Source organism: Gopherus flavomarginatus, chromosome 7 (assembly GCF_025201925.1).
Source record: "Gopherus flavomarginatus isolate rGopFla2 chromosome 7, rGopFla2.mat.asm, whole genome shotgun sequence".
NCBI lineage: Eukaryota > Metazoa > Chordata > Testudines > Testudinidae > Gopherus > Gopherus flavomarginatus.
The window spans coordinates 50,052,834-50,080,140 of record NC_066623.1 but is presented as its reverse complement, the minus strand read 5'-3'; the positions used below and the strand labels follow the sequence as shown (position 1 = coordinate 50,080,140).

Sequence of the window (27,307 nt, the reverse complement as noted above, 5' to 3'; positions counted from 1 at the left end):
GAAGATTCTTCACAAGGAAATGGTCAGTGGTCCCCAACCTTTTTCATCTGGCGGGCACCAGACGACAAGCCACGGAGGACTGTGGCGGTGGACGAGCATCCGTCGAAATTCCGCTGACAAGCAACAATGTCAATAGGTGTCGCCGCTGAAATGCCACTGACAAGCAGCATCATCCAGAGGCGTCGCCGCCAAAATACCGCCAAAAATCGGAAGCATTTCAGTGGCAACGCCTCTGAATTACACAGCCTGTCAACGGCATTTTGCTGTATGCTTGCCGGCTGACCAGTATGCGGGCGCACTTAGATGCCCCAGAGGGCGCCACTGAGGACTACATTGGGGACTTCTGGTCTAGATTGCTTGCTTTGTTTTTTAGGGTTTCACCTACACGGCTTCTAAAGTGTGCAGGATGCTCATGGATTGCTGAGAATTTGGGAAAACATATAGACCTATTCTAAGAGTAATTCCCCAAACACTGCAAAACATTGTAAAAGGCACCAGTCATCACAGAGGACAACTGTTTCCAAGATAAATATTCCTATGACAAGAAAAAAATAAAACAGTTTTCAAAACGTTGAAATAACTTGGCTTTCTCAGATGTACAAATCAAGAACATGTTGTTGTCCAACAAGCTTCACACTTACAAAAGCAAATTTAAAAACTTCGCTAGCAGAGGTGTATGACCAATATTTCGGTGGATAGAGTTAGTTCTGGTACTGTTCAAGTGGAATCAAAATAGGACTTATAACAAAGCAACCACAACCTTAGGTGACAGTGATGTTAGTTTTCTCTAATTATCATCTCCAGGTTACTTAAAAGAGTATATGCAGGGTGTAATTCACTGAAACTACACAAGGCCAAAGGTTGCTGCTCCTGAACTGAGGAGCACGCACAGCCAGTTGAAAAACTGGTCTTATTCTTTTGAGAGGGAGCAACTTGTGTCAGGCGACCTTAGTTGCCACGGGTCCTGAGATTAAATCTTGGGGAAACTATCTGAGATGGGGAAGGTGGTACCTTTAAATTTTATAAAATATTTCTCCAGACTAACTTATAAAATCCTTCACATGGGGGACATAGGCTCCAACACAGCGTCTTGTTGATAAAGCAATCTGTCTTAGGCCTTTTCTACACAGGAAAGTTGCACCGTTTTAACTTACATGCATTTTAAAACGGATTTAGTAAAATTTGTATAAACTCCATGTGGCCTAGCAAATAGAGCACTGGACTGGGACTCAGAAGACCTGATTCTATTCCCTGCTCTCTCACTGGCCTGTTGGGTGATCTTGGGCAAGCCAGTTAACTGCTCTGTGCCTCAGTTTCCCCATTTGTAAAATGAGAATGATGCTATTGATCTCCTTTGTAAAGTGTGTTGAGACTTATTGATCAAAAATACTAGACAACAGCTATCCAGATTACTATTTTTTCAGTATAAGAATGTTTTTTTTCCAGTTTAGCTTAAGTCCGTTGGGAACAAACTATGGCACAGCAGATTTAGATTAAATCTTAGGAAAAAACTTCCTATCTGTAAGAACAGTAAGACAATGGAACAGACTGCCTAGGGAGGCTGTGAAAGCTCCTTCATGAGAGGTTTTCAAAAGGAGGCTGTAAAGCCATCTGTCTTGGATGGTTTAGACACAACAAATCCTGAATCTTGGCAGGGGGTTAGACTAGCTGACCTTTGGGTCCCTTCTAACCCTCTGGTTCTATGAAATTTCAGCTTAACTGCAATAAGCCTCTCTAAAACCAAAATAAGTATCCATACACCCAGAGATTGCACCAATTTAACTACATCAAGTTAAATTCACACCTTGCATTAAACTGGAGCATCTTCAAGTAGACAAGACCTTAAATTCAGGTCTGGGGTTCAAATTCTGGACATTCCCTGTAAGAGCGTGAAAGCTGTAGTCCCTTTAAATTTGATGACTGGGTCAAGCCTAAATCATATGAGCAGAGATTTTCAAAGGAGCATAAGGGATTTAGGCACCAAAACACATTTAAAATTCAATGGGAGTTGGGCTTCTTGAAAGTGTCAGCCATGGTTCTTCCCTGGATGTACACCGTACATGGGGTCCAAATCAGAGTTCTAGCTTTTTTGTCCAGTGCTCTGTCTCACTTTGGATATAGTATAAGTGATGAAGAGAGTTCAGTGTGTACTGCCCTAGGCATTTAAAAATATCCTGAACTGAAGTGTGCCTGTTCCTCTCCCATCTGGCAGCCAGGCCTTTCATAGAAGATCAGGGTTGGAAGAGACCCCAGGAAATCATCCAGTCCAACCCCCCGCCCAAAACAGGACAAACACCAATAAAATCATCCCAGCCAGGGCTTTGTCAAGCTGGGCCTTAAAAAACTCTGTAGATGGAGATTCCACCACCTCCCTACGTAACCCATTCCAGTGCTTCACCATGCTCCTAGCGAAACAGTGTTTCCTAATATCCAACCTCGACCTCCCCCACTGCAACTTGAGACCATTACTCCTTGTTCCGTCATCTGCCACCACTGACAACAGCTGAGCTCCATCCTCTTTGGAACCCCCTTCCAGGTAGTTGAAGGCTGCTATCAAATCCCTCCTCACTCTTCTGCAGACTAAACAAGCTCAGTTCCCTCAGCCTCTCCTCGTAAGTCATGTGCCCCAGCCTCTGATCATTTTTGTTGCCCTCCATTTTCCATCCAAAAATCAGTACACACTCCTTCTCCGCTGCTGTAGTTCAGACATTCAGCATGAAATGATATGTGCCTTAGGAACAATGAATGGACAACTGTCCTTGGGATTGTCAGAAGAAGTATGGATGGGGTCAGGAGAGAGGACATGTACTGCAGGGGCCATAAGCTTGGTTCTGCCTGAGGGGTGGGACGGAACAAGGGATATGGAGGTCAATGCATAACAAAGATGCTGCCGTTAATTGGCAGGAGTCAATTTACCTGAAAGCTTTCTCCACACAAACACCTTGGTGTGCATGCTCAGTTTTCCTTGTGGAAAGGTTTCAGGTCTATAGTTCACTCTGGAAGGGGCTCTCAGAGAGAAGGTATTTTTTGTCTAACACTTATCCACAAAATAGTTCTTCCCCAGGAAGTGGACACGTTCATTTTCTCTATGAAAAAGGCCAAGATACGGGTTTTTTCCTTTCAAAAGATTCACACATATAAGACTCCACATGCAAAGTCTCAACAGAATGTTTTCTGTCAACAGAGCTTTAATGACAAATACTGGGCCATGCCCTTTGCCCTGTCCCACAGCTCAGCAGGGGATTCCCCTAGCCCAAGAACAGTCTTCCCTTCCCTTGATAAGCACTAACCAACTCCTCTCATTTGCAATTGTATAACATACCTGTGGTAACTGCACAGAAAAATCCTCCCAAAGATTCTCAAAACAGTGATCACTGGGCACTTGCTAGGAGTAAATGATGAGGTGGCAGGTCACATGGTGTTGGCTCCTTCTCCTTGGTATGACAAGAGTGATCATGTGCTTGCTAAAAAGTATTAAACACATCTTGTCATGTCAGCTAGGAGTTTTATTACAGAATTTTAACAAATAGCTGACATAAAACAGCTCAAAATGAATACTACTCCCACCCACTGCTACTGCTTACAGGAATTGTACTAGGTGTATAGCACCAGCAGTAGGTTAAGTGGATATTAGCAACAATACTATCACTTTTCCAGGAGCAAATGTCCAATGTATGGTAACAAAACTCATATAAAAGCTAAACCAAATAACCTTATCTTGCATTTTACTGGAAGCTCAGGTTCTTTCAGATAAGCAAGTTCAGCTCTGGGAACTTATGGTAACAATGTCCCCACTGATTTTAACTGCCATGTTGGAGTATGGAGTGAGAGGCACCTCTCAGATAACAAGATTCCCCCCACAGAGCTTCAGCTGAATGCAAGAAAGCCAGGGCAGAAACTTGAGTGCAGGTGTTATGTATCCATGTTGTCTGTGACTCTCTGGAGATGGGCAGCTGTGTTCTCCATTAGAACGAACTCTCAAGTGGACTTTAGAAGTAGTCACAAGTAGAGCACACTGCAGCAATCCAAGATGGAACTGACATGATGTAGAGGAGAGTTGTTGGATCTTCACTGGAGGGGAAATGGATGTAGGGTTCTGGACAGAGGCAGATAGTGAATGGGAATATGGTCCACAGATGGTGTCTGTCAAGGATTAGAAATCAGCGAGGAGGTAGGAATCAAAGAGTAGTAATAAATGTCATTTGCAACTTGAAAAGAGGTTAATGGATGCCCACAAGCATCTGTACTAGTAGGACTATTGGTGTTAAATAGTTTAATGATTGGGGAAAGGGGAGGAACAGTGAAGTATCAGTTTGTGATGGACATGCAATTACTGGGGAGATAGCCCAAGCACTGTGATTGGTGATGTTGATTTCCTGGGATCTGTATCCAAGTAAAACACTTATAAACAGAGTGGTGCTGTTAAAGTCAAGAGCTGCACTAGTGTTAAATTTAAAACTAATTCAGGGGTGGAGATGACTTGTAATGATTTGTCAGATCATTACAGTTAAGTTAGAGCAACTCAGGGTCCTGTTCATTAGTGCAGGGAGACATAAGTTGTCTAGGCAATTTAAATTCAATACTAGTCACAACAGCAAGGAGTCTATGTGTGTGTGGGGGGGAAATCACATTTGTTATAGGGCCCATTACCCGTACCCACTAGACTAAGCCATGTCTGTTCAGAAAGGCCCCACACAAATGCACAGAATAAATCCCACTGTTTCTCAGAACGAGCAATGGGAGAGAATAATGTAATCGTGCATTACTGAGCCAACAGAATGCTGTGTGACTATAGTGCCTATTATGAAAAGATAGGGGCATACTGTTATTTGTACAGAAGTGGCTAAATAAAACTGAAGGTGGGGGGAGAGGTATATTCTTCTCATTTGATGCAGGACCAGGGATGGTGGGAAGTTGGGCAGAGAGGTGGCTTAAGTTTTCATCACCTTTGCAGCCTCTTTCTTGTGGAGTTGGCTCACAGCCACTTTAGTTCCTGGTGCAACATACAGCAGTCTAAATTAGTGTCAATGACATCCTGCTGCTTATAATCCCAAGAAGTTGGAGGGGAATGGGGGAGTCAGTGTAGAGTCGTTGTGCCACCTGGGCATTCCCAGGTAGATAGTTAAGCCTGCTTTCTGGCTGTGTTGTGCCACCAGAGCAACATAAAATAGCTGTACTGAAGGGGAGAATTAGGGGCTTCCTTTCTAAATGAGCAGATGCAATAGTATTCTTCTCACTAGATACAGCTAGAGGAGTTTGGAAAGTATGGCTCTATCCTGGCAGTGACAAGCTGACAATTGTATCACTATTTGTCAGATATGGCTTTCACTGCCTCCTGTTCAGCATTTCAAATGTCTCAGGAATCATCCAAAGAGAAATGAGATTCGATGCGGCCAGCAGCGAATGAAGGTTTATGTGGATGACATCATAGGTAAGGGAAGCCTGTGGAACAACTTAACCTAAGGCTAGAGCAAGTTCTGAAGGTTACGGAGAATGCGGGACTAAAATTAAAAAGATAAAAATATATGCAACAACAAACTGGCTATGGTTCTTAGGACATAGGATTGATAAAGAAGGGGTGGGGTTAGCAATAGAAACAAAGCCATAGCTGAAAGGTCGCCTCCTACAATCAGAACTGGGGCTGTTCCTCTGTATGGCTGAATGCTGGAGAATCTTCATACTTAATCATTCTCAAAAGGCCAAGTCTTTTATGAACTGCTTAAAACTGCATGTGAATCTGGAATAATGCACAGAGGCACACTTGTGGGGTTTTAAAATATCTGCTGACCATATTTAAACTGTATTTTATGATCCACAGTTCTTTCTACAGATGCTGGTAGCTATGGTATTGATGGGTTGTTACTCTAGTTACAGAATCTGTGGAAATTGAGCAATTGGAATATGATTTAGAAAAATACTGGTTTGAAACTTTCAAAGTCAACTAGAAGACTTAGCCCCAGAACATTTGTAGGGCTAAATACCCTAGAGGGCTTTGCAAATCTTGACCTATTATGCATTCAGATTCCAAGAGCAGGTGTGCTCAAAGAGAGAGAATGTCTAGCAAGCATGTAGCCAGGTAAGAGAGTCACAGGCCACTTGCGTGAACTTGATAATGTCATGTTGGTGACAGATCACAAAGTGCTTGTATTTTTAATAAACAGTATAGACCCAAACAAGATACATATTAAATACCAGAGATTGCTCATGTGTTTGAGATATAAATGTATTGCAGAATAGACACATAGGTGACTGTCCACCTTGTTAGAAAGACCACAGAGGTGACTGACACTGCACCGAGGAGCTCTAGCAAGCAGCCAGTTCTCCAGAGGCGTGGGATGATGCAGAAGCCCACATATGTGCTACTTAGCGTATCCACTCACTCTCACTACAGAACTGATTCAAACAGCTGCTTGGGCTGATACACCACCGGAAACCAAGGTTATGGTTGGCTTAATTATTTATCAGAGGTTTAGCATCCAGTCTATGATTTGTATGTTATGAAAGGTGAACTTTCTGAAGATGAAGGTCAGATTACGTATAGCATTTGTACTGTGTTCTTACAGTCCTTGTAAAGGATACATGAGGAATATTAAGCCCTCAGAAATGCTGGAAGGAGCCCTAATGTCCATGTGATAGCCCACTTGTAGGGTGAAAACATTAATCTTGCAGAATGACCTGACAAACACAACTCAAAAAATTTCCCATTGCCACAGGGCTACCCAATAGGCTTTGGAAAAGAACACTAGATGTGTGTGAAGAGGAAACATGCCTGTTTGGTAACCACTATTTTTCTAGATTTGTAAGAAGTCCACTTCTTGCCAGACCAGGGGTGGGCAAACTTTTTGGTCCGAGGGCCACATCTGGATGGGGAAATTGCATGCAGAGGCATGTGGGGGGGAGTGCAGGAGGGACTGCAGGATGTAGGGAGGGGATGCAGTGTGCAGGAAGGGGCACAGGGCAAGGGGTTGGAGTGCAAGAGGGGGTGCAGAGTGCAGGAGAGGACTCAGGGCAGGGGATTGGGGTGAAGGACAGGTTCGGGGTGTGGGCTTCAGCCCGGCGCTGTTTAACTTGAGCAGCTCCAGAGTGGCAGCGGCATGCAGCGGGGCTAAGGCAGGCTCCTTGCCTTCCCTGGCTCCACACCGCTCCTGGAAGTGGCCAGCACCATGTCCCTGTGGCCCCTGGTGCATTGCCCTTGCCTGCATATACCTCCCCCAAAGCTCTCACTGGCCACAGTTCCCCATTCCCAGCCAATGGGAGCTGCGGTGGGTGGTGCCTGCAGACAAGGGCAGCGCACAGAGCCCTCTGCCTCCCCCCCCTCGCTTCCCCAGGGACTGCAGGGATGTAGCGCCGGCTGCTTCCAGGAGCCGCGTGGAGCCAGGGCAGGCAGGGAGCCTGTCTTAGTCCCGCAGCACCATGAGCCGGATCGGGCCCGCGGGCCGTAATTTGCCCACCCCTGTGCTAGACCTACCGGTAAACAGGGCTTAGCAAAGTTAAAAGGATTTTTTCTCAATCTGACATCTGGAAATAATTTCTGACAATGGGACATAAGTTGCCAGTTCTGAATTCCAACTTTGGGGGATATAGTACGTCAAGAACATCAACTCCAGTCTTCACCACCCACAAAGGAATGCAGTGGCAGAGAAAACCGTAGATATTAGAGAATTCTACAACAAAAAGACTCCGTACTAGCTCTGCTGAGCTGTAGGGCAAACCTTCACGTTAGTCATCAGAGTTAACTCAGGGCAGCTGTTCATAGGTTGACAGCTAAGAACAACATTGCTATTCTCAGAGGTAAATTTTAGGTCTGAGTGGCCCTGGTCAAAGGATGTGAAGCTGAGAGGTGCCAAATCTAAAAGGTGTTTTGGCTTTCTTCCTTAACTGTCAGAATACTGCCTGGAGCTTACTCAAAGGTAAACTAGGAATCTCAGACCTGAAAAAACTGGATGAGAAGTACTGAACACCATTAGCTACTAACAGTGGAACAAGCTGCACACAGAGATTCTATTTGGTCAAAACTAATTAAGGAACTCGGTACAGAGGAAGAGGAAGTATCTTCGGCTGGTTCCAAGCCCAGCAGGACTGGCATGACCCTAACTGCAATGGTACTATCACCACTGCCTTAGTGACGGGAGGTAATCCTGTTGAATCCTACTGAACAGCACTTTCCCTCTCTTGTATTTGAAAATTCAAGTGACTCAACTGGACAAAACCATCCTGAAGGTCAGAAGACAAGACCTAACTGTAGGTGGAGCTGGGATATTTAATTTTTATTACCTTGTTTACACTGGGGGAAAATGTGAGGATATGTTTCTTTAAATCTGTAGCAGAAAGCCAGGCAGTTGGAGGCTGAAGGACAGTTGTAGGAGATGCCTATAGGGAAACAGAGAGAGAACAACTTTAGGAATAATTCTGTTTTCTTTAGTTTAATACAGTTCTGTGTTAGAATAAAGTAACTTTTTCTGTGGGGGCATGATGCTAACTGCTTGGGTTTAGGAAGGAACTCTACTTACATGGGCATAATATTCCTTTATTGGTCCATTGGAGTTTCATTCCATTTCAAGCATCTAGTCCTCATCTTGCCACCAGCTGGGTTATCTATAATCTAATAATAGGCTAGGATCAGCTGTGGACCCAGTAAGCCCCTAAAGCAGCAATATATTCTGGCAAAGGTCAGGCATACTCCTTCAATTGATGGTTCAGCCCAAGCCTCCATACATACATCTTAATGCTTTCCTTTTTCTTCCATCTCATCTGGATTGTGACGTAGTCAGTTCTCTTTCAGCTAGAGCTCTATCTTGCTCAGGCCTGGGGAAAATAATGATGTTGTATAGTACAATTACATGGACAAAAGCCTTAGTACTTTGTATCATCACCATATTGTTGCTGTTGCAACCCTTGCCCTCTTCAGGGATCTGCTGGGTGCCTCTCCTCACTGCCAACTCTGTGCTCCCTCACTCAGGGGTTCCCTTTCCCCAGCTGCGCAGAACTGCTGCCTCCCTCAGGAGGAAAGTCCCCCCACAGCGGCAGGGCCCTGCTCTTGGTTTAACTCTGACCCCTGCTCACTATCTGCGGCAGGGGGTGGAGGTGTGATTTGACAGACAGCAGGGGATGAGTAGGCCTAAGGCTGCCACTATGGCCTCTCCTCCTCTGCCCCATTCTCCTGCCTCCCTTTCCCAGCTCTTCCTGCCCCATCCCCCACCTTGCCTCCTTTCCCATCCCCCAATTCCCTCTGATAGCCCATCCCTCGCCCCAGTCCCCCTGCGGCCCTTCTCCTCAACTCCCTCTCCCGCCTCCGGCTCCCACATACTCCCAGTCCTGCCCACTATCTCCCGCAGCTCTGATCGCCCCCCCACTACCCCCCAGCTCTCATCTGCCCCTTCCCCGCACTGCCTCAGGCCAGCCGCCCGCTCCCCCGTCGGCGCGGCCCCTTTAATTCCCTCGCTCCCCTCCCCCTCCCGGCCGCTCCAGCCTCCATTTTCCAGCGGATCCGGCACCTGGAGGCAGCGGCGGCGGGAGCGGCCCAGACCCCCCCCAGCCCGGGCATGGCTGCCAACATGTACCGGGTCGGAGGTAAGTCCCCCCCTCCGGGGGCCCGAGTCTTCTTCCCCCCTGCTGGCCGCTCCTCCCCGTGGGCCAGCGGCGCGTCATGGGCCCCCGCCCCGCCGGGAGCAGGGGGAGCCCAGGCAGGGGGCCGGCGGGGGCAGGGTTTGGGGAGGGGGGCAGAGTTGGGGGCTGCAGGGGATGGATGCGGTGGGGCCAGGGGGCTGTAGGGGTGGGAGTAGAAGTTGAGGTGGATGTGGGGCGGGGCTGGGTGGGTTTGGGGATTGTAGGGTTTGGGGCAGAGTTGGGGGCTGCAGGGGATGGATGCGGTGGGGCCAGGGGGCTGTAGGGGTGGGAGTAGAAGTTGAGGTGGATGTGGGGCGGGGCTGGGTGGGTTTGGGGATTGTAGGGTTTGGGGCAGAGTTGGGGGCTGCAGGGGATGGATGCCGTGGGGCCAGGGGGCTGTAGGGGTGGGAGTAGAAGTTAAGGTGGATGTGGGGCGGGGCTGGGTGGGTTTGGGGATTGTAGGGTTTGGGGCAGAGTTGGGGGCTGCAGGGGATGGATGCCGTGGGGCCAGGGGGCTGTGGGGGTGGGAGTAGAAGTTGAGGTGGATGTGGGGCGGGGCTGGGTGGGTTTGGGGATTGTAGGGTTTGGGGCAGAGTTGGGGGCTGGCAGGGAATGGATGCCGTGGGGCCAGGGGGATTGTAGGGGTGGGTTTGGGGCTGGTGGGGGCAGAGTTGGGACTAGAGGTGGGGCGGGCTGTGTGTTTGGGTGTTATGGGGTGGAGTAGGGGGCTGGCAGAGGATGGGTGTTCCAGGGCCAGGAATTGTAGGGGTGGGGGTAGAATTTGGGGCTGCAGTTAAGGAAACTGTGGGGACTGGGTATGTTTAGTGATTGTAGGATGGGGGTTGCCATGGGATGGGCGTTCTGGGGTGGGAAGGGGGTTGTAGGGATGAGATGGGGAGGGTATAGAGTTGGGGGAGGGGTCGGTGGGGTTTGGGGCTCTGGTGCTGGTAGAGGATGAGTGTCATGGGGCTGAGAGGGTATTAGGGCTGGGGAATTGGAGGGGGAAGGTTCATGGGGTGTGTGGAGTGAGGGGATGGGGTTGGATGGGGTGCAGTGCTGAGAGTTGTGGAACTAGGGAGATGTATGGGAGCAGAGTTGGGCGTGGGGGAGTGTGGAGCAGAGTTGTGGGCTGAGTGTTGGGATGGGCTTTCAGAGTAGGGTTATGGGTTGATAAGTATGTGGGGGGATTCAGAGTTGAGGGATGTAGGAGTGAAGAGGTGCTTGTGTGGCTTTGCGTGGGCTGAGGTGGAGGACTAGGAGAGGTTTTCTCAGTAGTTTGTACAGTGTGGGTGGGGTGCTGTGGGTGCATGGAGTATGAATGTGGAAATAGTTCTGCTGGTTTCTGTTTTCTCTCTCTCCACCATTGTTTTATGGTGGCTTTTGCTTGACTCCTACCTCTTCCCTTCTAGGCATCCTGCTCAGAGTCCCACGCTTCTGTCTGAATGTCCCATGTTTAACTCATGTGAGGAGAAAGGAGAGGATACAGGAGTATGGGTTGAATTATAGGGAATTTAAACTTTGAAAGGGTGGCATGGTGTGGATTCATTCTTAGCTGGTTTCCTGGATGACAGTTGTGCTGTGCGGCTTTCTTATTCCTGGGAGTGAGGTGGGGAGGAATAGTACAAGGGGGTTCTGTTCTGTATCAGCCCCCTGCATCTAAGAATGCCCCACTTCCTTTGGCATCCAGAGGCCACTATAGTGCTGTCAATTCCAGGAAAAATGGATTAATGAAGAAGATATGGTAGGAGTGACAGGCAATGCAGAGAGTGGCAGGAGACCAAGTCCTAGTCCTGGCTTCCAACAATTGTCCTTTTTCCTAATCTTTCTCCCTCACCTTGGCCTAGCTTTTATGTTCTCTTGCTTTTGTCTCCCCATTAGGTGCCTCTTACTTTTCACATCTATCCACATCTCTGATTGTATTTGGCTTGGTGAGGAGATATGATGTGGCTCCCATCTGTCATAACTTTGCCTCTTTGGCTTCAGAAAATGCTGAGCATAACTGCTATGGATTGGGTTTATTGAGGGCAGGATTCTGAAGGAGATAAATTGTAGAAATTTGTGTCTCTTGGTTCCTGTTGTGATTTATAAAACTGATTATTTCACATGGATTGACCATTTGTTTGGCATTTAGTTCAGTCTCTCAGGTTTTCCTGGAATCTCATCTCTGGAGCATTGAATGCCAGGAACCCTGTTCTGTGGGTCATATTGTTTAGGGAAAGGCTGTTAGCCAAAGTTACCACTCCCCATTATTTTACATATGGATGAGGCCTTGACACACAATACAAGCCCTATACAGACGATCCAGCAGTCTCTAGATGACTATTGCTATTAGAAGACATAAGTTCAGTTTCAGCTAATGAAGGAGGTTGTGTTGGTTGTATCACCTTGAAAGGAGAGAACCTCCAATTTCAAAATTGGCTATGTGTGCACATCTCAAAAGGGCCATCTTCATACGTTTGTGATTCCCTGATGAATACTTGTTTTTGGTCGTCCAGGCTTATTGTCAGGAGTTGCTTTAGCATCCATCAGAATTACTCCTGGGGGAATTCTGTGCCACTGCGTGCGCACAGAAGTCATGTTCCACACGGAATTTTTTTTCCCTGCAGAAAATACATTCTTCTGGAAAGGTGCTGCAGTTGCAACTTTCACTCACTGGGAATTGCTGTGGCACCAGAACAGAGTGGCTGCTCTTGGGTGGGAGAAGCCCCAGGTCAGATAGGGAAGAAAGTGCCTAGCCCATGGTGTCAGGTTGTCAGGAACGGGATATGGAGTAGACGGATGTACAGTGTGGGGCACATGGGGCTTCTGGTGGGTCACAGATGTTGAGGGATAGATGGGTGGGGGCTGAATGGGAGTCGGGATGCAGGGCCACATGAGGATGGGAGGAGGGGAGTACATGGGCGGAGGAGGGTGTCTGAGTGGGGGTGCAAGGACAAATGGTGGTGAGGGAGTGTAGGAACATATGGGGCAAATGTACCTGACTGAATGAGAGGCTAGGGGTCAGCCAGGGTGCATGGTGGAAGCTCCCTAACAATCCCTACTCACCTCCCAAAAAAACTTTGTTCCATACTTCTCCAACCCATACCCAACAACCCTCCCAAGTTCACACCCAGGCTCTTTCCCAGTAACGACTTCCCTCTCCCTCAGCTCCTCCATTACCCCTGACTCCCCTGAGCCTTTGTGCTGCTTCTGAAGGGTACAGTAAATACATTTCTGTATTGTAGTTTAAATGAATTATTACTCAGAGTTGTGTATTAATATGCCTAGTAAGGAATGTTAGTCAAAAAACATTTCCTGAATCTTTTTTGTTGTCTGTATTGTTACAGACATACTTGCTGACAGGTATTTTGAAATAAATTACCAAAATAATTGAAACTTGCATGATTATATTATTTTGACAAATAAAATATGCAGAATTTTAAAATATTGTGTGCAGAATTTTTAATGTTTTGGTGCAGAATTCCCCCAAGTGTAGGGAATGATGACCATGGTATATTGATTAAAGAGCCAATGGCTGCCATAATCGTAATAGGTGTGTACTAGATAGTTTTTGTCTCAATAGACATAGGTGGCAATACTTTCTAAACTTATTTTGATGTTGAGATTGGCAGAAGTCATAGTGAAGATTCCTTTATTATGGTCTTGTCATAAACTTGTGCAAACTGTTGTCAGGGCTCACCTTTGCTGCAGTAGATATGTGGAACCTATTTTATTTCTGTCCTTGGAAACTAACAGCATTTTCTAATATAGACTACAATGCACCTAGTGGACCTCTCTGTCTTTGTAGGACACTTTAGTTATCTTTTGCCATCTAATGTTGACACAGTAGTTTCTAAATATCATCTTCCTTAAAACCATCCTTGCAGTCACCAGGGTGTATAGATGAACTGCAGCAGATGAAATGTAAAGTAAAGATGCCACAGCATCAGGAGCAGACTTTAAGCACTGAGTTTGATCAGCCTTAAAGAACTGTTAAAAGTCATGTGCCTTGAATATAATAGAAGTGGAGAAGAAAAGCTTCACCATAGCATCTATGAAAGCCCAAACAACCTGAAATCTTCTGGGTAGTAGACAGCATGGTGATTGTGATCTGCTTTTGTTTGGAAGCAGTCAAATGTTTGACAAGATTGATTAGGTTTTCAGTGACTGGCTGCCTGTATAATGGCAGATCCTTCTGGATTTCCTGTTTATACAAATGTAGTTGAACAAATGTGACACCTAAAGATAGTGGCAAAGAATCCTGTGGCACCTTATAGACTAACAGACGTTTTGGAGCATGAGCTTTCGTGAGTGAATATCCACTACATCAGATGCATGTATTCACCCACGAAAGCTCATGCTCCAAAACATCTGTTAGTCTATAAGGTGCCACAGGATTTTTTTGCTGCTTTTACAGATCCAGACTAACACGGCTACCCCTCTGATACTAAAGATAGTGGAGAGCTTTGGGCTGTGACCTACAGCTTGGAGTTATGTCCCTGCTAGCTAGTGAAGTCATGAGGAGGATGAGTTTTATCTTCACTGTTATCTGAGTGCTAACTCCTCCGCTCAGGAGGGCAACATATCAGAACAGTTATGTCCATGTTCAAGAAGCCACCTCTTGATACTGACAGTCCTGCTAACGATAGTCCTGTCTATAACATCTTCTTGGAGAAACTTAGTGGAAAGGTTCTTGCCTTATCTGGAGTTTTAAGAGTTACTGTTTGATTCAGGTGTTAGGCCTGGGTATAGAATAGAGTAGAGCTAATTTTGTGAGTCTATCCTACTGTCTTACAAAAGGGGAAAAAAAAGGCCATATATCATCAGTCTTTACAATAAAAATATTGTTAATGCATCATTAGAGACCAGGAGTTGACTTTTTTTGTTTTCTCCTATGTGATATCGCCTGTAGAATCTGTGGAACTCCTCAGGATTTTCTTCTTATGGCCCCTATCATTATAGTGTCTGATCGCCTTTCCCATATTAGTGAATTTATCCTCATGACACCTTTAGTGATATAGGCAAGTGATATTATCCACTCTTTTTCAGATGGGGGAACTGAGGCACAAAGATTAAGGAAGTTTGTGCCAGAGCTAAGGATTGAATGCAGATCTTGGGAGTCCCAGTCAGTACCTTAACTGTAAGGCCATCCATCTACCTTATTCTGTCACACCTCCTATTCAGTGTGTATGTGAAGTTGATAGAGGAGATGGTGAGAGTGCAGTGTTATCAATATAACACTCAGCTTTGTATCATATCTCTTTCCTCAGACCCAAGTGGTGGTGTCTGCTTTCCCAGCATATAGCTGAAGTTGAAGCTGAATTGAGGAGAGGAAATGTTGGGTTGAGAGAGTGAAATAATCAGCAGAAATGGTGAGAGTGAGGTCTCCTTCCTGGAATGTGAGGGTAGGCTTGCCATTTGCCAACAAGTTTTGCAGTTTAGTGATCCTATTCAATTCATGGCTGCGTCTGGATTATCAGGGCTCAGCAGTAGCCAAATGTGGGGTTTTTCATCATCTCTTTGCAACTTTTTCTTTATGTGGAGCTTTCCACAGTGTTCTAGGATTTTGTCCTTTCCAATTTGGACTACTGCAATGTGCTTTAGTTTTAGGCCACACTTGAAGACTTCTAGAAACTTCTGCAGGTTCCAGATATGTTGCCATCTTAGTTAGCAGTGTTTTTTGGATTGGCCATATTAGTAAAATTGTGTCAATATGCTCCAGAGACTTTTAATATCTTCCTGTATACAACTCAAAATATTAATTTTTTTGAGCCCTTTATGGTTTGGTCCTGATTACTATGTCTATATTTGTCCTGGTACACTGTCATGAGAGTTGAGATCAGCTAGGAAGCAATTTACTGATAGCTCCAGACTTGTGTATGAATGGAGCTGGGTACAGAGCATTCAAGGTGGGACATTTTAAATCTAGACTTCATTTTTTTGTTCTACAGAGCCCGAGTTACTGGTCTTCAAAATATGTTGCAACACCTCTTGATTCAAGCTTTTTGTGAGTGTGTTTAGGGGGGAGAGGGTGTAAGGTGGCAAGGGTTTTTTTTTTGTTTATGGCATGGGTGACACATCTAAAAAGTTTTCTGGAACTGGCATTGCAAATATTATAACTTGTTCATCTCCCTGGGGGGTGTCACAAATAGGGTTTATGCATTTATAGCCAGTCTCAGAAGGGGACACAATCAGCTTAGTCACTTATTTCTGAAAACGTTGGACCTGTTACTGATAATGGTATCAGTCAATTCCATTATCAGTAAGAACGTAAGAATGGCCATATTGGATCAGACCAGTGGATATCTAGTTAGTGCCAGATGCCTCAGAGGGAATGAACAGGGCAGAGCAATGTATTGAGTGATTCCCTGTTGCCAGTCTCTGCTTCCGGCAGTCAGATGTTTAGGAAGTCCCAGAATATGGGGTTGCATCTCTGATCATCTTGGCTAATAGCCATTGATGGACCTATCCTCTATGAAACTCTCTAATTCTTTTTTAAACACAGTTAGTTTTGGCATTCACAGCATCCCCCGGCAATGAGTTTCACAGATTGACTGTGTGTTGTATGAAAAGTACTTCCGTATGTTTGTTTTAAATTAATAAATTTCAGGTGACCCTCTGGGTTTTGTTTAATGTTAAGGAGTAAATAATAGTTCCCTATTGACTTTCTCCATACCATTCATGATTTTTATAGACTTCTATCAAATTCCCCCTAAGTTACCTCTTCTCTAAGATGAACAGTCCCAGTCTTTTAAATCTCTCCTCCTATAGAAGCTGTTCCATATGCCTAATCATTTTTGTTGCCCTTTTCTATACATTTTCCATTTCTAATGTATCTCTCTTTTTTTTTTTTTTGAGATGGGGCAACCAGAACTTCAGGCAATAGGTGTGGATGTACCATCAACTTATATAGTGGCATTGATATTTTCATCTTAATAGCTATCCCTTTCCTAATGGCTCATAACATTTTGTTAGCTTTTTTGACTGCTGCTGCACACTGAGGAAATGTTTTCAGAGAACTATCCACAATGATTTCAAGATCTTTCTTGAGTGGTAACAATTAATTTAGACAACATCATTTTGTATATATAATCAGAATTACGTTTTCCAATGTGCTTTACTTTGCATTTATCAACCTGGAATTTCACCTGCTATCTGTTTGCCCAGGCATCTAGTTTTCTAAGATCCCTTTGTTTCAGCATGAGCTTTCGTGAGCTACAGCTCACTTCTTCAGATGCACAGAATGGAACACGCAGACAGGAGATATTTATACATACAGAGAACATGAAAAGGTGGAAATATGCATACCAACAGGAAGAGTCTAATCAATTGAGATGAGCTATCCTCAGCAGGGGAAAAAAAACTTTTGAAGTGATAATTAAGATTGATTAGACTCTTCCTGTTGGTATGCATACTTCCACCTTTTCATGTTCTCTGTATGTATAAATATCTCCTGTCTGTGTGTTCCATTCTGTGCATCTGAAGAAGTGAGCTGTAGCTCACGAAAGCTCATGCTGAAATAAATGTTAGTCTCTAAGGTGCCACAAGTACTCCTGTTCTTTTTGCAGATACAGACTAACACGGCTGCTACTCTGAAATAAGATCCCTTTGTAACTCTGCACAGTCAGCTTTGGACTTTACTAAATTACTTAAGATAGTTTTGTCTGCAAACTTTGCCACCTTACTGTTTACATCTTTTTCCAGTTCATTTATGAATATGTTGAACAGCACTAGTCCCAGTACAGAACCTCGGGGGAACCTGCTGTATTTCTATCCATAGTGAAAACTGACAATTTATTCTTACCCCTTTGTTTCCTGTCTTTTAACCAGCAACTGGTCCGTGGGAACACCTTTCCTCTTATCGCATTACAGCTTACTTTTCTTAAGATCCATTGTTGAGGGACTTTTTCAAAGACTTTCTGAAAATCCAAGTACACTGGATCACCCTTCTCCACAAGTTTGTTGACATCCTCAAAGAATTCTAATAGTGCGAGGTGTGATTTCCCTGTACTAAAGCTGTGTTGACTCTTCCCCAGCATATTGTGTTCATTTGTGTCTGATGATTCTGTTCTTAGTTTCAACCAATTTTTTTGATACTGAAGTTAGGCTTTTATTGGACTGTAATTGCCAGGATTGCCTCAGGATCCTTTTTTTAAAAATTGGTGTTATGTTAGCTATCCTCTGGGCATCATGTTTGAAGGCTGATTTGAATGATAGGTCCCATACCACAGTTGGTAGTTCTGTGGTTTCATATTTGAGTTCCTTCAGAACTCTTAGGTGACTTATTACTGTTTGTTTAATCAGTTTGTTCCAAAAACCTCTTCTAAGGAACTGTCTCGCATTAAGGTGTCAGTTGATTTGTCATCTAAAAAGAATTATTCAGATGTGGAATCTCCTTCAGATTCTCTGCAGTGAAGACCAATGTAAATACTTTGTTTAGCTTTTCTGCAATGGCCTTGTCTTCCTTGAGTTTTTTAGCATCTTGATCTTTCATCGTTTCACAGCTTGTAAGCCTGTTTTGTATATCAAAAAGGGTGAGAGTAAAACACTTAATTACCCTGGGTTTACAATTTTTATTACAGCATCTGATAAAATTTCGAAGGCTTTGTCTACACTAGCACTTTTGTTGGTAAAACTTACGTAGATCAGAGATGTGAAAAAAACACACTCTGACATAAGTTTCACCGTCAAAAGTGCTGGTGTAGACAGCACTACGTCAGGAGGGGCTCTCCTGCTGACATAGCCAATGACACTTGCTGAGTTTTTTTAATTATGCTGGCAGGAGAGCAGCTGTGCTGCTGTACGGTCCGTAGTGTAGATGTAACTGAAGTCTCTCCTATTTTTTTAAATAGATATTAAATTGAGTGTTTGTAAGGTTGCGTAAGCATTTTCATTCTAATTGGTCCTTTTCAGTTATGTACATTTGTCATTCTTTTTTCATCCAGAATTTTTCCATTTGTGCCTCTTACAAAGTGTGTGTGTGTGTGTGTGTGTGTGTGTGTCTGAGAGAGAGTAATTTCAAAACAGAATTTTAGATGACAAAAGCAGAGTAAAATACATTTACAATTGTTAATCAAAAGTAAAATAAAGCATATTTTAAACACTTTTGTAGTTTAGAGTAGAAACTTGAAATTTGGTACTGTGTATTCCTGGGTTAGACTTCAGCCGTTTTTGTAAAATAGTGTAGTGGCTGCTTTTATTTGCAGAGAGATAATAATCTTTTGACAATAATGTGATTGTGATGTCATAAAGTTAAAATTAATTATCCAAAGTGTGAAATGGGGGAGGGGGCTTGATACATTGGACTCTCACTATCTTATTCCTCTCTAATTTACAAAGTTGATTCTTAAAAGAAATTCAGTCTTTTCTGTTTTTCTAGTGAAGCTTTAATAAGAGTCTTTGGTATATCTCCAATTATTACTCATCTCCTAGAACTGGAAGGGACCTGAAAGGTCATCGAGTCCAGCCCCCTGCCTTCACTAGCAGGACCAATTTTTGCCCCAGATCCCTAAGTGGCCCCCTCAAGGATTGAACTCACAACCCTGGGTTTAGCAGGCCAATGCTGAAACCACTGAACTATTGTAGTACTAAGGCTCTATTACTTTACAAAATTAACTACAGTAGATCTTGAATACCATGAAATATTTTTGAAACAACTTTGCTTTTTAAAAACATGTTTTCTTACTAATTTTTAATCCATAATTGGTCTATTGGACTGTCCATTATAGTAGAACCTCCTTAATTCTTCTTAATTACCAAACAATTAGGAAAATTGCATGAGAAGTTTGTCTTTTACTGAAAAAAGCATTTCAGTATTAAAGTCCCTTTTAAAAGTAATGTTGGTTACTCTAATGAAAGTTTCATACTTTAAAATCCTGCTTAGATGAGTGATTTCCATTAGTAGATAGCAAGTTTCTCTTGCTGGAAGTAGAAACGAAGCTTTTTCACAAATACCCAGTAATTGTGATAGAAGCTAATGATAAATGGCAGGATGCTATTAATTGGTGTTGAGTATTAAAATCTGAGCAAATGTAAGCCTTAAATATTTCTAATAAGCCTTTTCTCATCTACTTCTTTTAGTAACATCATAATTTTGAAGTGAAGCCTGAGGTGAACGTGAAGGAAAAAGTGTTTCTCACTCTTTCTCAAAAGCTACAAGAAATGTCTTTTTTTCTTTTTTCAGGAGAATTTTTAGAGCATTCTAGGATCATTGAAGATGCATTTTTTACTCTATGGAAATTTAAAATACAACCTGCAAAGAAACTCGCCCACTGTTCTGTTTATATATGCTTTCCTAGTTGCAAAAGTTAAAAGTTGCAACTGTCACTCACTCATAAACTTCTCAAACTAGACCTAGTTCCAGTTGGCTGAAAATATTCCTCTATTCAAAGCTTTTGGATCTTGCTACATATCACTCTTTTTTTTTTTTTTTTTATTTATTTTTTTTGACTCTCATCTTGGGCAGATCTTTTCTAACACAAGGACTTTGCGAGACCCCCAGTAGCCTGCTGGCTGTTAGACTGAGCAGTCATATGTGAAACAGATTATGGAAACCACATGATCAAAAACTTCAATCCCGCAATGGCAAAATAAGTCTCTGAAGATGCCCCAGACTCTGTAAAGGCATTGAACAAAAGTATGTACCTGACTATTTTTGGGGTATGTCTACACTTTGTCTATAGCTGTGCCAGCGCATCCCCATAGTGTAGGTGGAGGCTGTGCTGACAGAAGGGGTTTTTCTGTTGGTATAAGAACACCCCGTCATTAAAGATAGCTATGTTGATGAAAACCCTCTTCTGTCAAAATAACTTTTCACTATAGATATAGCTATGTCAGCATAGCTGCGTTAATTGCTGTGTGGTATTTTCATACCCCTGACTGATGTATCTATGCTGATAAAACTTTTCAGTGTAGACTGTAGGTCTTTTTGGAACCCTAGGCATGGCTAAGAGTGTGAACCAAAGTAGGCCTTGTCAGAATAGTAACATTGAGGTATCAACTAACCAAGTAAGCACTTCCTGACTGGAGAGGATGGTACAAGATTACACGGATCCCTATTAAAGATAAGGAGGGGATGACAGGATAATAAGGATGTTTTGTTTGAACTAGCAGGTACAAGATGTAAGGATGGTAACAATATCTGAAGTGTAAGAGGTAATATGTTTGTTTAAATGTATGAAAAGCAGAAATCATAGGAGGGGCAACTTTGTTTTGGCCTATAAGACGGCATTCTGTTCTGTTGATTACGTTGATACCTTGTTGCAGGCATACATGTTAGTGTAACTGTTGAGGCAGGGCACTAGGACTGTGTCTTGTTGATAGGAAACCTGGCGGTCCACCTTGGTCATCGAACCGAGCCTGTGGTCTGTCTTTATAAGTGACATTGAGGTCAGCTGAATTAGCAAACTGCACTCTCTCCTGGCGCAGCTAGCATCTGATCTCCACGAACAGCGTAGGAGCAATGCATCAGCACACCCAACAGCATTAACAGTGGTGACCCTAACTGCTGATGTGGTGAGCTGATTGCTCTGAGGGTCACAACCTGAGATGGCAGAAAACTTGAAGCTACAAAATCCCTGCATTGGAGCAATACACCAGCACATCCAGTAGCGCTATCAACATGGGTAGAAGTTTGAGCTCTCTCACAGCAAAATAATTTACTTCATGTGCACTTCCCTGGACATCGTCAGGCACTTCAGTTTAGTGAAGAAGCTGGAACATAGGGTCCAGTCTCCTATACTCTTTGGCCTTGTCTTCGCTGTGAAAAAGAATGTCCTTATCTTGAGTTAAATAACAGGCGGTAAAAGCCAAGTGAAGGTAAGGCAGTTTGTAACTGACACATAAGTTAACAGGCTGCAGTAAATGCAAGGCTTCTCCATAGTCTTTAACTCAATCTGATACCTTTTGTGAAAACTACAAACTGCTTTCTCTTCTCTTAAGACATTAGTTAATTTGAGATGACACCTTTTTTCCTAGCAAAGACACCCTTTTGGTGCTTTAATGTGGTACTGAATAACCTCAGGGGCTCTCCTTTTGAAGCCTTTGAAAAAAACTTTCAGGAATTTAAAACCATTTTCTTGGTGGCCATCTAGGCTAGCCAGAGGGTGCCGCATTTTAAGCTCTTTAGAAAGGAAGCCTATGCTCAGAAAAAGCAGCAAAGAATCCTGTGGCACCTTATAGACTAACAGACGTTTTGGAGCATGAGCTTTCGTGGGTGAATACCCACTTCTTCAGATGCATCTGAAGAAGTGGGTAGTCACCCACGAAAGCTCATGCTCCAAAACGTCTGTTAGTCTATAAGGTGCCACAGGATTCTTTGCTGCTTTTACAGATCCAGACTAACACGGCTACCCCTCTGATATATGCTCAGAAAAGAATTCTTCTCTTTGTCCTTAACAGCTGGTCCTCCATAAAAAAGGGAAAACTTGATAAGAATAGCAAGGGTCACAAAAAAGCAGGCATCAACTCACTTTTCTGGCAATAAGGATATTTGCCTTTGAGGCTGAGGTAGCTGAAGAGGGAACCTAGGAAAGGTTGTTGTCCAAATGATTCCAAAATGGTTGTTTAAATCCTAGATATACTACTGGAAACAGCACATTCTCAAGAGAGCAAAGCTTAGCAGAAGGGCACTAAATCCAATATAAAGGATTTTATATCTGCTTCCAAAAAGAAATTAAGTATATCAGTCCTCTTGTTGCCAGATAGTAATGAAGTGTTAATGGAAAAGCTCCTGCAAGCCTAAGAGATGAAGTAAATAAGCCCCCAAAGTCTTGATGAAAGACCAAGGCACACTAAGAAGCTCCATTGTGGCACAACACGTCTTGGTTCTAAAACTTGATTATGATGGCATCATATTCACCTTTGCATCTTCTCCTCTGAGATACTAGGTGGATATTTCCTGGGTAACTTGGACATTGAGCAGAGGTCATTGAAAAGGATAGTTTTCTGTAATAACTCTTGTTTTCAAGAAAAACTTTTCAGTTTGACAAATACATGAGCATATGGTACAAACCGAATACCTGGTTTAAAACAAAGGACATAATAAAAACCCAATCTGCCAATATACCTGATATATTAGGTTTCCTACAGGGTGATGTTAGTGAGCCTCAAGTTAAATGCCTTATACAAACATGCTTCAGCTGTCTCTAGGCCACTGGGAGTGGATTAACAGGGATTGATTTCCTGACCACACCATATGAATGATTTTTAAGAGCAAAAGTGCTTCTTAATTCTCCAGGTAGTGCCCTGGAAGCTTAATCTTGTTTTTAATGTCCTCATAGAGTCCTCTTTCAAAACCCTACTAACACTCAGTGTCTCTATCTTACCTTCAAGTTAGAATTCCTGGTGGCAATTACACCATTTCACGGCTAAGTCTTACTTATGGAATCTCACTAATATAGCTGTCTACCATTCAGAGTGGACCACTGTTACTGTAACAGCTATTTTTCATCAGTATGGCGAGGACATGTTGGGGAAGAAGGGCATTTAGAGCACAGCTAGATAGGAAAAGGTTTTTGCAAACGTGCACAGATATGTGTGTTCTCTATTATTTGGCAGTCAAAATGGGGTGGGGGGGACCATTCAAATTCCTCTAGTGCTACATTATTAAAGCTGTATATTAAAAAGCTTATAAATTCAAAGCTATTAAACCTCCTGGAAAAACTGTGGTCCAGATTAGTCTCTCTTCTTTTGCAGCAGAAAAATGTTATGTTTCCAATGAAGAGATTTGAAAGGTGGCTGTGGGCTTCTGTTCATGCGTTTTCTAGACATTTATAAACTAGATATACAGTCTTTGCTGAATGCTACCTTTACAAGGGAGTTACGGATTGCAACAATCCCCCTCTTCCCCCTTCAGCTGTGTACTGCTTTTGAGTAAGGGCTTGGCTATACTTGTGAGTTACAGCGCATTAAAGGAGCCCCAGGTGCACTAGCTCACTGCCTGTCTGCACTGGCAAGGCACATAGAGCGCTCTAACTCCACGGATAGAGCGCTCCTGTTATTTCGCCTCTGCGAATAGAATAATGTTTGATGCGCCCCTGCTGAAGCGCCGCAGCATCAGTGTGGATGAGTTGTTGCATTACTGTGCTCTGATCAGCCTCTGGAAATGTCACGTAATCCCTTAAGTCAAGCGGCCACTCTTGTCATTGTTTTGGATATGCCTTTTGAAAGCTCCATTTGACAGACGGCATGCTAATCTGCTCCGAGACAAAGCTACCATTACTGTGGAATGCTGTGTGTGATGAGAGAGGTGAGGAGGGGGGTCTGTTGCCATCTCAATTTACAAGACAGCATGCTGACATGCTCTCAGCCCCCCAAAAACCCACTCTCCCACCACATACACACAACACACTCCCAGTTGCACTCCACCCCACCCCCCTCATTTGAAAAGCATGTTGCAGCCACTTGCATGCTGGGATAGCTACCACAATGCACTGCTCTCTGTGGCCGTTGCAAGAGCTGCTAATGTGGGCACACCAGTGTGCTTGCGGTTATCAGTGTGGACAGATTGCAGCGCTTTCCTTACTGTACTCTATGAAGGCTGGTTTACATTTGCAAGTGTAGCCATGCCCATAGTTTCGGGAGTGGTGAACTAGGCCATTGCTGGACAGATTTAAAACTGACTCTCCTTGTTTTCCTTTTCTCAATGACCAGATTGATCAGGCCATCTTTCTCTAGATGTAAAAATTCTCCTCATTCTGAAGAAAGTGGAATTGGGCTGTAGGATTACTATTTCAGAATTTAGATGCACAATCTTAGATTAGTTAAAGGGAGAAGCTAGACTGATAGAGACCTCTCCCTGGTTATCGATGGACTTATTGGAAATAGTGAACCTAACCACTGAGAGAAGAAATTGCTCTTTCAGGAACCAACCATGTACATATAAATATGCTGACTTTAAATCTGTGCTCATGTTTCAGAGACGTTCATGTCTTTGCTAATTTCTACTCAGTCTTCCTCCACACACCTCTTCTGGAAACCTGGCCTCCTCAGATGCATGGGTCCTTCACACGTGCCCATAAATCAGACAAAAAAATTTGGAGTTTGTAACTTTTTTCCCCCCTCCGCGTGTCTCTCATATCAAATGTCATCATGTGGGTTTACGCTGTTGTAATTGCAAATAGAATTTGGCCTAAAATGAGGCACAGCTCCGCCACACTCCTGCCATATTTAGTGTGCATAGAGAGCCACTGCTTGTGCAGTACATAGTCTCTAACTGGGTGTTCAATGCGTGTGTGTGATTGTTTGTTTATAAAGGGTATTTGTATAAAAGACGAGCCAAAACTAGGGGTATTCCTGTAGTCCATCACTTCTGGACTTGTGAATTTTTCCGTTTGCAAACTTAACTTTCTTTTAAAGTAATGGAGGTTTTAGGGGATGGAGGTATATCGAATTTATTGTATATAATTATATACACTCATCCTAGTTTTATAAGTTTCAGAGATACATCCTATACTTAAAATGGGGACTTCTGCAAGAACTGATATTACTGCAGAACCGAAACTTATTCTAACTTTGTGTGCGTGCATGCACACAGAAGTACTTGGCATTTAGATATGATAATGTTGCCTTACCTGGCTTCTAGCAAGCAGGGTGTTGGCTTCCTGTACGCTTGAGTAAGGTCTAAAGGTTGAAGGCCCATTGGACTTTTGGAAGAAGTATAAGAAACTAAAAATGCCAGTTCATTAATTGGAAGGGAAGGTATTTGTGAAAGTGTTGCATGTGCTGCATTTTATGTAAAATGTCTGCTGTTTCTCTTATAACTGCTTGTCTACACATAAAATTATACTTGAATTATTCTGTGGGGAGGGACACATTCTGGAGTAAGGCTATTCTACACTAAAAATTGAAATGCAATTTACACTGGCATAAAGCTGCTGCAGTTAGTATATTGCTTATGCATGTGCACGCTCATTAGGAGTTCTTGTGTCGTTGCGCAGTGCACCATGGGTCGGTATCTGTGTGCAACCTGCCATCATCCAGCACACTGTCTTTTGGGAAGTTTTGACAGTACAAAGGGCAGAAATGAGTCAGGAATGGGTGACTGGGAGTAAGGGTTCAACTGCCCAGAGTGCAGCTGTTTACATCCCATAATGTCACCTATATTCCAAAATTTGAGCCTTCTTTAAAAAAAAAAAATCCCACAAACCTGCTCAACCCTCCTCGCTGTTCACCATCTCTGACGGAAAGCCTGGAGCCTGCGTGGCTCCGTGCTAATTGTCATAAGTGTTGCAAGCACAGGATGCATGGTCCTTGGGTATTTGCAGAGCTGTAAGAAGAATCAAATCAGTGAGGAACATGGTGCTTTCTTGGAGGAGAGATAGCCAGAACCAGTTCAAGGTTATTGGTGGCATTCATGGAGCAGCTGCAGATGGTGAAATGCTGCTTCTGGAAAATGAGCACTCACTCATGGGATTGCATCATAATGCAGATTTGTTATGATGAGCAATGGCTGCAGAATCTTTCCCAGCTCTTCCTTTCTGTTTATGCCAGGGGGTTGTGATTCGGGCTTCTTGGAAGTATCCACAGGGTCTGCAAGTTGGTGGCAGGGTTTCTACCAAATGTGTCCTGCAGCTCTTTGTGAAAGTGGCAGGTCTGTGGCTTGGCATCAGATTGATTGATGTCATCCTTGGCCGTCTGAGATGCCTTCAGCAGTTCCTTCGCTTTCATGTGGCACTGCTACTGGTCCCTGTCATACCCCTTCTCCTGCATTCTCTGTGCAACCTGCTCTTACATGTCCATATTACTGTGGGTGGTCCGTTGTGCTTGCACAGCCTGTTCTCCCCACAGGCCCAGGAGATCCAACATCTGTCTACTTCAAGCCAGAGTGCATCTGGAGTGTGTGGTCAGCTGGGCAGTTGCACACAACAGAGGAGAGTTGCTAGGTGTGCTTGCCAAGCTGAAAAATTAGGAAAAGACATTTAAAAAATTCTCCAGGCTTAAAAGTGGGGATGGGCTTCTGGTCTCCATCATCTCTGGGCAGTGAAGTTCATAATTTTGACCAGAACAGTCTGTGTCGAGCTTTGTGGTACAGTGGCAGAAGGACTGTTAGGATTGACATAAGTATGTTCACTCATGCTTGTTGGTCTCAGTACATTGACCTTGGCCTCAACTCTTGGGGAAATGGTGTTACTGCTTCACTGTATTGGGGCACTTACATTGGTGGGAGACAAATTTAGGTGTAAACACATGCACGACTAAGTCAATGCAAGGTGTTTCACATTGACCTAACTTTGTAATGTAGACCAGGACCTCAGAATGTCCTCACACACAGTTAAGCCCTTATGTATCCTAAAACCTGGAGGTTGAAAACAGATTTCTTCCAGCATCTTCTAGACAGTCTCTGGATTGTGAAGTTTCAGAACTCCAAGTAGAGTCTCTGTAAACTAACATGGTGGAGTGTGAGGTGTTAGTCATTGGCAGAGCTGCCACAACTTACGCAACAGTAATCATTTGCTGTGATTTGAGTAACAGCAACCCATACTGCAGCTAATATCAGGTGGGGCAGACTGCTCTAGTAATAGGGAATTTGTTAATGACTCTGAGGCATTTCCTGAGATGTTTGAATGACTGTCAGGAGACCACTGATGATTCTCAGTCCAGTGCATTCTTAGGTGGGAATGCTAGGTCTTTTCAGTCCTTGGACTAGGCTATACCAAGTGATTATAGACTCATAGACTCTAGGACTAGAAGGGACCGCGAGAGGTCATCGAGTCCAGTCCCC

The 27,307-nt window shown here is 43.7% G+C and overlaps 1 protein-coding gene and 1 long non-coding RNA gene across 4 annotated transcripts in view; one reads left to right on the top strand and one right to left on the bottom strand.

Annotated features, from left to right (window-relative positions):
- Positions 1–443: 443 nt before the first annotated feature.
- LOC127055924 (uncharacterized) lies at positions 444–9,582 on the bottom strand. The gene is made up of 5 exons (XR_007775665.1): positions 9,495–9,582; positions 8,720–8,805; positions 3,323–3,434; positions 2,917–3,086; positions 444–535 (listed from the first exon to the last, which is right to left on the bottom strand). It is a non-coding gene; the product is annotated as an uncharacterized LOC127055924 (long non-coding RNA).
- The window catches only part of MTA1 (metastasis associated 1), a 179,049-nt gene continuing 161,003 nt past the window's right edge, over positions 9,262–27,307 (top strand). For 2 of the 3 annotated variants that reach the window (XM_050963186.1, XM_050963187.1), the window contains exon 1: positions 9,266–9,570. In XM_050963186.1, the coding sequence (XP_050819143.1) occupies positions 9,543–9,570 (28 nt within the window). In that variant the 5' untranslated portion in view covers positions 9,266–9,542. Of the gene's footprint in view, positions 9,571–27,307 lie in introns of all 3 variants that reach the window. The other variant, XM_050963189.1, reaches the window with a different exon arrangement.